Below are 10341 nucleotides of genomic sequence, written 5' to 3'. Positions count from 1 at the left end.
AGACAATAAGAAACGAGAACTATGGGCCTTAAAGATCTTCTGAAGATCATTAGCCATGTAAATGACCTGAAGAGGTTAAAAATCGGAACAACATCATGTGGTTTCAATCGTTCACATATATTAATATTTACATAGGACCAGTCTCACACAAATATATAAGAGATGGAGATGACTGAACCAGTTTCGGTTTCTTTTTCTTCTTTTTTATATTTTTGAAGCTTCCAAATTAAGTTAATCAGGCTTCGTAACGGGAAAAGAAATAAATTCAAAGACAAAGTTCAAAGGCACGATCTTATAACACGTATATAGCTATTAGAGATTGAAAGAAGCTTTACAACACAACAGCATTCCACGAGACACTTGAATGATATAATGATCTATTGAAAACAATATTTAGCTGAACTAACAACAAGAATGTGTTCAAGTTCTTTATGGCACCTGTTTATATCGTGGTAGACTGAGCGATATGAAATGGATGTCCTAAGGTCATAGAAGGATGCCAGTGACAATATATGAACAATGGGATTATTAACTAATAGTTAAGCTAGTATTTGCACATTGCATACAATGAGTATAAAGAATGACATTTCTGTGAAAGCAATCTCAGTGATATAGATGATTTTTAAGTATAGAAACTGGCCTCAAGCGACTGGATCATCTTGAAATTCCTTCTTTTAAGACTGAAGACTATCGAATGAAAGAAGGATAGGGTTAAAACAGTCGCGCCATGTCGTGAGGAATTTGCTGATGAGGAATGGAAAAGTGTCTACTCAGTGAAGATAAAGAACCGTGTGAAGGTACCTTATGTGTTGGTAATCTTTCTACACACGCGCGGATACTCCCACGCTAACGTATATATATATATATATATATATATATATATATATATATACGCTTACACACACATATACATACATATATATATATAAACACACTCATACACACATACATATATACAAGTATGTATGTATGTATATATATAGATATATATATGTATACATGTATGTAAGTGTATATGTGTGTGTATGTCTGTGTGTAAACACGTATCTATGTATATACGTACATATGCACCGATATTTACAGATAAAATATATGTGTGAGAGGGTGTATGTCCCTTACTATTCGTATGTATGCGCCTTTGTGAGTACGCATGTTTTCGTCGAAGTTGATAGACACAGCTTGAATCACATACAATGAATTACATATACACGTGATTGGAAGAGTATAAATATCGCCGGCAGACAAATCAGTCCCATCAAATTCACTTACTCTCAGGTAAGAACTGTTTTGAATACGCTGCCGCATATATGCTTACTTTCATACATACATACATACATACATACATACATACATACATACATACATACATACATACATAATACATACATACATGCATACATGCATATATACATACACACATACATACATACATACATACATACATACATACATACATACATACATACATACATACATACATATATAATATATAAGTTATTTGGATCTGGAATAATTTCTTTCCGTGATACAAACCTCTGTGAGGAAATCCATTATTCTTATGAAAGACCTCTATTTACCAAGGCAGCAGTCCACTCCCTTTCCACACTGCGTTGTCGTCCATTGGGAAAACTAAGAACAGTCGAAGGCAAATTCAGTTATAAGGCATTTCGTCCAACACTAGTATATCGCCTAATCCACCATCATGCACTGGCACTTTATTCTTCATGTAACACACACGCGTCTACACACATATGTATAGTACGAACAAATCATCTTAACAAAAATATAATTCGATCAATAGCCAAATAGTCAATAGTAAATTATGAGGATTTGCAAAAGCCGTATTACACATACGACGTGGGCAAACACAAGGCTATAAACATTTCTCATCAAAAGTTAACGAAAATCTGCGATAATGCTGGGTCACTATCCTTGTATATATATGTATATGGCCCTTCGTATTCACCGATACGTTTTGCAATGCACTGCTATTCAGTAAACTGGTGGAACTAAAGTAATTGGACTTTGTTTCTCTTCTACAGATTTGTATTGCGATGATGAAATCTGTCCAAGTGCAGTACTTCCGTTTGCATCCTCGGTTGAAATCATGCCCAGTCTACTTTGTCGTTTTACATGTGATAAATTCAATTTCTCATCAGATTCTACGATCAGTTTTATCTTCTTATAAAGCATCCCAGCTTAGAATTTAAATACTAAGTTTATGGCTAGTCGCTATCTTTGAACTGGGTGTTTGCGATCTTGCTGACTGCTTCGTAATGTTACCAGCATTTGCTGGTTGCTTTTGTGCAATTGTTGCATATTCCTTAATTCCCAGAGATAAACAGAGGAGAGCTGTGGTGAACGAAGGGTCAACTAAGTTGGTTATTCTGCTTTCATTGCTAGATTTGGCAGATATATTTATACATATATTTCTCGTGTTGTTTTTTTCAGTGACAAGATGAAGTTCTACCTTGCCATCCTTTTCGTAGCTGCCTGCCAGGCTTTCTCAATCACATCTATGGTTGAGAAAGAAGGTAAGTCTTCAACGATCATCTAGTAATGGATGTGTAGTTTAAGTATACCTGTATGTATGTGTATGTACGTCTGACGTGTCGATGCATGTGGTATGTGTGAATGTGTGACTCTGTGTGTGTGTATATATCTCTGTGTGTTTGTGTGTGTCTGTTCATGTATGTGTGCGTACGTGTGTACGCGTATCTTGTGCGAATAATGAAAATATTTCGCAGTGATTTTAGCTTCAACTATTTACATCTAAACTATATAATTGAAGAAATTTCTTTCGATTTTTTCGGCTGATACAGACTTGTAGAATTCCTAACAATTTGTACTCACGGCCATCTGAGCTTAAATGCACAGCAGTGTGATGAGCTGTGATTTATGCATTGGCTATGAGTGAATGTTTTTATTCGTATGTGCTTTCATTGGATCTAACTTTCTGCGTACATTTCAGCATTCGATCTCCTTATCAAAGAAGCTACACAGGAACTGGAGCAACTTGCCGTGACAGAAATCCAGAGTGCTCTGACCACTGACGGTATTGATATTACACCATCTGAATTGAGGTGAGGTCATAGAAATGGAGGGAAATACTAAAGCGATCTTCTTTTTACTTATACAGACGTATGTATAAACATACATACATACATACATACATATATACATACATACATACATACATACATACATACTTACAAACATCACATACCTATGCTTGTATGTATATAGACAATGACTACAGATATACATATATATGTATGTATGCATTTATGTATGTGTGTGTGCGAGAAACAAGTAAAACCAGAAATGAACGATATATATATGTTCTAGTCGAATAAATTGTACCAAGTACTTTTTAAGCTTGCTACTTATTTTGTCAGTTTCTTTTGACAAAACGCTAAGACACAGTGATATAAACAAACCAACACTGGCTATCAGCCGTACTTTTACTCATATCATTTAAGAATAAGAAATTCTAATATTTAGATAATACATATCTACATACATGCATATAAAATAGTGTATATATGTATAAATTTGTCTGCCTGTGAGTAAATATATATATATATATTATATATATATATATATATAGAGAGAGAGACAGAGAGAGAGAGAGAGAGAGAGAGAGAGAGTGAGAGAGCGAGAAGAATACAGTGTACATTCAAACACATAAGAGATACCCGAAAAATAGGATATCTGATTGACTAGAAAGAGCAGTTAGACTCAAAGCCACTAATTGTTGTAATTCCGAAAGTGACTGAAAAACTTTTACCTTATTTATTTTTCAATCACTTTCGGAATTACAACAATTAGTGGCTTGGAGTTTAACTGCTCTTTCTAGTGAGTTAGATATCCTATTTTTAGGGTATCTGTTATGTGCTTGAATGCACACTGTATTCTTCTCTGAATAATGTATAGTCTATTGACTAAATTTTTTCCTTTAATTTTAATTTAATATATATATATATATATATATATATGTAGGGAGAGTTTGCGAAAAAAAACAAAAGACGAAGACAGGTGGTGTACAAAACAAACAGTTGTATTAGTATAACGCTCAGGAACATAAAAAGCCTTTATCGTTTTGAGCGTACGCTCTTCTACAGGAAGGGACACAGACAAAACAAGGATAGAAAAAAATGTGTGCAGTAGCTAACGATCTATCTATCTATATATATATATATATATATATATATATATATTCTTTTATACTTTTACTTCTTACTAGGACTTGACTGCTGCCGTGCTGGAGTACTGCCTTGAAGTGTTTTAGTTAAACAAATTTACCCCAGGACTTTTTTGGGACCTAGTACTTATTCTACTGGTCTATTTGGTCAAACCACTAAGTTACGGGGACATAAGCACACCAACACCGGTTATCAAGAGGTGATGGTGGGAAGAAATGCTGACTCAAAGACACACAAACACACATACACACACACACACACACACATATATATATATATATATATACATATATAATATATATGTGTGTATATATAATATTTCTCTCTAGTTTCAGCACGGAGCTGTGACCATGCTGATGCACCGCCGTATATATATATATATATATATATATATATATATATATATAAATATCACCACCAGTAGCCTAGCATGTATAAATAGTCAATAGACAACATATTCACAATATCAAATAGTGTAAATTTAAGCACAAGAGAAAACTACCAGTCAGTTTGACTGCTTCTTGTAGCGTGTAAAAATTACTTGTTAAAGGTAGTGATATATATATATATATATATATATATATATATATATATATATATACATACATACATGCAGACATATATCATTTATACAGTTTGATCCAGAAACTAGCAGCCAAATTTGGTGAAGCCCTCCGCGAAGAAGTGACCACCGTTATCTCTCATGTTCACAGTCTCGCTGATCTCAAGACCAAAGTAAGTATATTAAAGTACGTTAGAAAAAAGTGGAAGAAAGTGAAGAAAATGTGTGCAAAAAATGGAACGAGAAAGGAGAAACGTTATCAAGAAAACTTTTAGCGAATTGGTGGACACCACGCGCTCCGGATTGAATTACTCTCTCACAGACTTGTGCATGTTTTCTGAAATTTTCTTTTTCTGAACCAGTTGTATTTAATGAGATTTCGGCAATGAAGGAGGACGAGGATCTTAGTTTTCTTGTTTCATTTCTTTTTCGCCGTTCCATTTTTTTCACCAAATTCTTCGTGGTTTTTTTCACGTTTTTTTTCTTATTTTCTTATTGTCCAGTGTGCTTGTTTAAAAAAATATATATATTTAACCAATAAGCAGCGTCTGAGGGATACATGGCGTATTTTATAACTATGCCTATTCAAGTATCACAATAACATAAAAATATTTGTAGTTCTTCTAGTATTGTATTTAAATTGATATTTATCTTCCCTGGAGTACTTTTTTGAGGATTTTCCTTCTGTTGGATAATATACACATATATCATTTCTGTAGTTTGCTCAGAAGGTTTATGAAAACCTTCGTGTGTCAGCCCAGAAGATTGCAGATGGTATTGAAAAGGGCCCCGAAGTTACCAAGAAATTCATCCATGAATTGATGGCAGATATTGATGCCATGGAAAGTAAGGAATTTTGATTTGTTTGTATTTTTCATTTTCTTTTTTTCTTTTTGCTATCTGGATTTGCCTTTTGTTGAAGAAAAAATCTTTTGTAGGAGGTTGTAGCTAGTCATTGTACCAATCTCCTCAAATGATACAGGCAATGACGTGAGGGAGACTGACACATTGCACAGAATTAGTACACAACCACACGAGATGATTACAGAGGAAATGTCTGACCATAGGATTGTTCGAGCAGCACTTGCCTAGGTTGAAACCATTTTATCGACTGTACTATTTTCCATATTTTGTAAATATATGCATGTCATTTTACACACACGCACACACACACAAAATAGAGACGCACATAATTACATCTACACATTGAAAATTATTTACTTTAATGTGTGTGTATATATATATTGTCATTTACAGAGAGCGGGCATTTTATTACTGATATCGAACAAATGTTTGAAAGCATCTTTGAAAAGGCTTTGGCAACTGTAAGTAATAAATCGTTAAAAGATATTCGTTAACGTTTGATGAGAAATGTTTATAGCCTTGTGTTTGCCCACGTCGTATGTATAATGCTTACAATACGGCTTTTGCAAAGCCTCATAATTTACTATTGACTATTTGGCTATTGATCCAATTATATTTTTGTTAAGATGATTTCTTCATATTCAAGCATTTGTTCATAACACATGAAAGCGTGCAGCATGTGATAACTACATCGTCAATGTCCTTTGAATGTTATGAGAGTATTCCAATGATTTGATCACGTAATATGAATCGCTAGATAGACAATCTGAGAATTAGGAAGCAGCAGTGTTTCTCGTTTTGTTAGAATGAGTCAATAACGAATCAGAACATAATGAATGCTTATCCACGAAGAGAAGTATAATCTCATGGATGTAGTTCTTCCGAAATGTTGCTGGTAATTGTTTTCATCGTATTAGTATTTTATTTTACCTGTGTTCCTCTTTACATTAATCATATGTTGAATATAAGATAAGCAAACGAGTGACTAGTTAGTACCACCTCTACTGTCGGTAGAAGCCAAATCTGTGCCAAATCAAATACTCACATAACATTGTATATCTTGTATCAAGGAGAAGTCGTTATGGACTCGGCTGAAACAATTCTCATTACATGTCGGTACAACAGAGCTGACGTGGGATCAACTAATGACAGCAATATGGATGTGGTCATTTTTGAAAATGGAAACATCAAAATTTTTGACATTCAATTTAAGTTTTCGTTATTGAACCCATAATTACAATATTGATCAAATAATCCTTTTGTCTTTTATCACTTACTTGATTCAGTCGTTTGACTACGGCCATACTGGGGCACAATTTTGAACGAATTTTAATCGAACGAATCGACCCTAGTATTCTTTCAAGTCTGGTACATATAATAACGATAGCAAAGCAGCTTCTTAAAAACAGAGCCATGCCGACGCCTATAACTTGCTGTAACATTTTAACTAATTCCTTTCATTTATGCAGGTCAGCTACGACGTTCACCAAAAACGTGACTTGATCGATATCTTCGATAAAATCAATGACACACTTCGTCGTATTGTCGGCCACCTTCACGGAAAGTTCCATGATTTGCACGATTTCTTGCACCAAGCTATTTCCAATGGAAAAGACAAGCTGAAACCTCACATAGAAAATATCAAGACTTTGGCTAAGACTGTAAGTTATCGTTTTTTGAAATATGGAAGTTTTACAAATGTACTGAAAATCTATTTTGTAATAATGTTTTTGTCTGACTATTTATATAGCCAACTCTCTTAATGAAATGAAATTAAAATTAAATGAGAAATTACACACGACGTAAAGTTATTTATTTCTCTTAAGACTTCGTACGAGAAATATCCAACTAGTGTCAATGGAAGTGAATAATCGCCATCTTTATTAATTTCTTTGGGTCTAAATAAGAATGATATTTGATTATAATTTACATAATTCAAATTTGCGTCTAATTTTCGTACTGTGATGTTAAATAGAAGAATGTATCATATAGATCTGAATTTCGGATTATATATTCTCCTAACTACAGATTGGGAATGATGAAATAAGTCCCAGTAATAAGCTTCTATAGCTTTGATAAGATATACTGCTGATTCTCAGACATTGTTTTGCCAAAAGCAAACAAGATATCTTAAATGACTTTCTCCGATGGAATTGACTGTCATAAAAGCATAAAAGCAAGAGAGGAAGAAATATCTTGTTTGAGATTACCTTTTACAACTGTGAATATACTTATGAAATTGCATATTTTTTATACTTTCAGTTTATCGCCCACATCAACGACGTCAACGCTAGAGTTGCACAGCAAGCTTTGGAATTCTTCAAACCTTGGGCAGCTTTATTGGGTTCCACCTGGACTACATTGGTCAACGATATCCACAAACGCCTGGAGCAATTGAAACCAACAAGCGCGCCTATATTCTAAGTAGAAATGTTAAGTCATATACACATAAGCATGTATGTTAATATTTGTATTTATTACTGAAAATATATTTGAAGAATCTGCCGAATAAATATGTAAACAAAATCCTGATATTGTTTTCATTCTTGTTTATACATACATATATATGAATACATATACACACACACATATCACTCACACACACACTCTCACACACACACTCTCACACACACATAGATGTAAATTTCCAAATTAATTTGATTGGGATATGTAATCCTAGCGGCTACCGCATTCACTTTCTCCACTTAAAAATGCTGGCTAAGCTTCTCAGTGGAAGCATATGTTGGTGCAGAATTGAAAAGACGTGACTGACAGCAGAATAAAACTGGATATATAAATCTCTGTATTCCATATTATTGAGATATATATATATATATATATATATAATATATATATATATATATATATATATATATATATATGACCGCAGTTATGTGGAAAAACAACTTAAATATTTAAGCTTTGGTTTGATATACAAAATATGCATCTATGAATAAATGCAAAATGTGAGGTAGGAAAGACTGAAGACTTCCAGGCGATGAATATTTAAGTATAAATATACAAATATTTATATTAATATATCTTACTTACACAGTGTAAAGCGACAGAAAAATTAAGACGGGGGAAGTAAAAAAGTGTTATAATTTGAAAGGTTTACGGAATTGGTTCTGCGAAAAGCCATCGTAGTCAAACTAAAGTTTGTACCATTTGAGTGCCATAAGGTGTCTACTCTGAGAATCTCTGGATTTCATCTGTTGATTACAAACGCACACACACACACACATGCATACACATTCAAAGACGCGAAAAACCCACGCACGCATATGCACACGCACAAATATGTGTGTATGTATATATGTGTATGGGTGTATCTATACATATGTATGTATGTGTGTTTGCTTCTTTGTTTGAATCTGTGTGTGTGTGTTTTTTGTGTGTGTGTGTGTTTGCGCGTGTGTGTGTGTGTGTGTGCGTGTGTGTGTCTGTGAGTACTAGTTCATCCTCAGAATTCACTAAAAATACTTTCTTCGAAAGCATAAACCAAAGACATATTGTGGTTTACTTGGGTGTATTTGGAAATTGAATTTGGAACATAATTAGAAGTTTAATCTTGAGTTCTGGAACTGTAAGAACATAGTATTATGTAAATGGATAAAAACTTACATTCAATTAATCGATAAACATGTCTCATATATCAGATTCCCATCACATTTACAACTGAGTAATCACTCCCATATACTTTGACACCATTTCATAAATGCAAATCCTCAGTCTCTTGTCTCCATATTAGCAATTATTCTTGACCAATATTCACTCGCATCGTAAACTAAATTCAGAGAAAGAATTTATCGCTTCGTTTGTTGTTTAGCCTAATTCCGTTTTACTGAAATGGAATATGTAGGACTAAAATTTCCAATATGTATTTCGTTTTTCAGACTGTAGGGTGAAATTTGAAGGTGATTTGACTACTATTGACCGATGATGCAGTCGTTCTCACTGGCGAACTTCTATGCAATCACTGAAACATACTAATACTAGTTAGTATGCAAAATTTAAAATTAGTCACCGTATTTTATGACAACTTACACATTACAGTAACTTCAAGAACTCATCTCAAAACAAAAATCTAACGTATTGTTCAATCAGCTCCCGCACCCCACTGCTATAGAACTAAGAGGGGCGACTGAAAATTTCATAGGCTGAGGAAGATACTCTTAGGAATGTAAGCAAATGAGGCTTATTTTTCGAAACGCTCACACTTCCGATCCTCATACGTCTTCCAAGGGGTTGCAGAGTTGGATCCCGTTGGCGAAGAAACTTTCATTCTGTTGGTCATCAACAGAAGATATGACGTCATCATCACTGCGATGTTGCTTCCCAGTCTAGTGATTTTTTTAAAAAGTCTTTTTTTTTTTGTTGGGAGATAGATGATAGACAGATTGGACCAAATAAGGAGAATAGGGAAGCTGATCAACCTTTTGAAAGCTAGATTCATACATGGCAGCCCCTGAAACCAAAGACGTTTGCGCTGATCAAACAAGACTCTTTTCATCAGCTTTCTTGGACGTTTGGTCTGAGGCCATCCGGATTCCCGTTTGCGCCGTGAACAGGAATTAATCTTCTCTCTTCGCTCTTTTACGCCATTTGGTGTCAACTCTCCCCCTCCTCATCTAACCCCCCTCTCCCCCCTCCTCATCTAACTTCCCCCCGACCCCTACTTCTCTTCAGTCCTTCATCCTTTCACCCCTA

The 10341-nt window shown here is 34.4% G+C and overlaps 1 protein-coding gene across 1 annotated transcript; it reads left to right on the top strand.

The window, feature by feature from the left end:
• Positions 1 to 1238: 1238 nt before the first annotated feature.
• LOC115221194 lies at positions 1239 to 8163 on the top strand. The gene is made up of 8 exons (XM_029791344.2): positions 1239 to 1275; positions 2452 to 2534; positions 2972 to 3083; positions 4841 to 4940; positions 5487 to 5613; positions 6025 to 6092; positions 7101 to 7292; positions 7894 to 8163. The coding sequence occupies exons 2-8, from the start codon at positions 2459 to 2461 to the stop codon at positions 8053 to 8055; spliced, it is 837 nt and encodes a 278-aa protein (XP_029647204.1). The 5' UTR covers positions 1239 to 1275; positions 2452 to 2458; the 3' UTR covers positions 8056 to 8163.
• The last annotated feature ends 2178 nt before the right edge of the window (positions 8164 to 10341 follow it).

Source organism: Octopus sinensis, linkage group LG18 (assembly GCF_006345805.1).
Source record: "Octopus sinensis linkage group LG18, ASM634580v1, whole genome shotgun sequence".
NCBI classification, from domain to species: Eukaryota; Metazoa; Mollusca; class Cephalopoda; order Octopoda; family Octopodidae; genus Octopus; species Octopus sinensis.
This window is presented reverse-complemented; position numbering and strand designations above follow the sequence as displayed.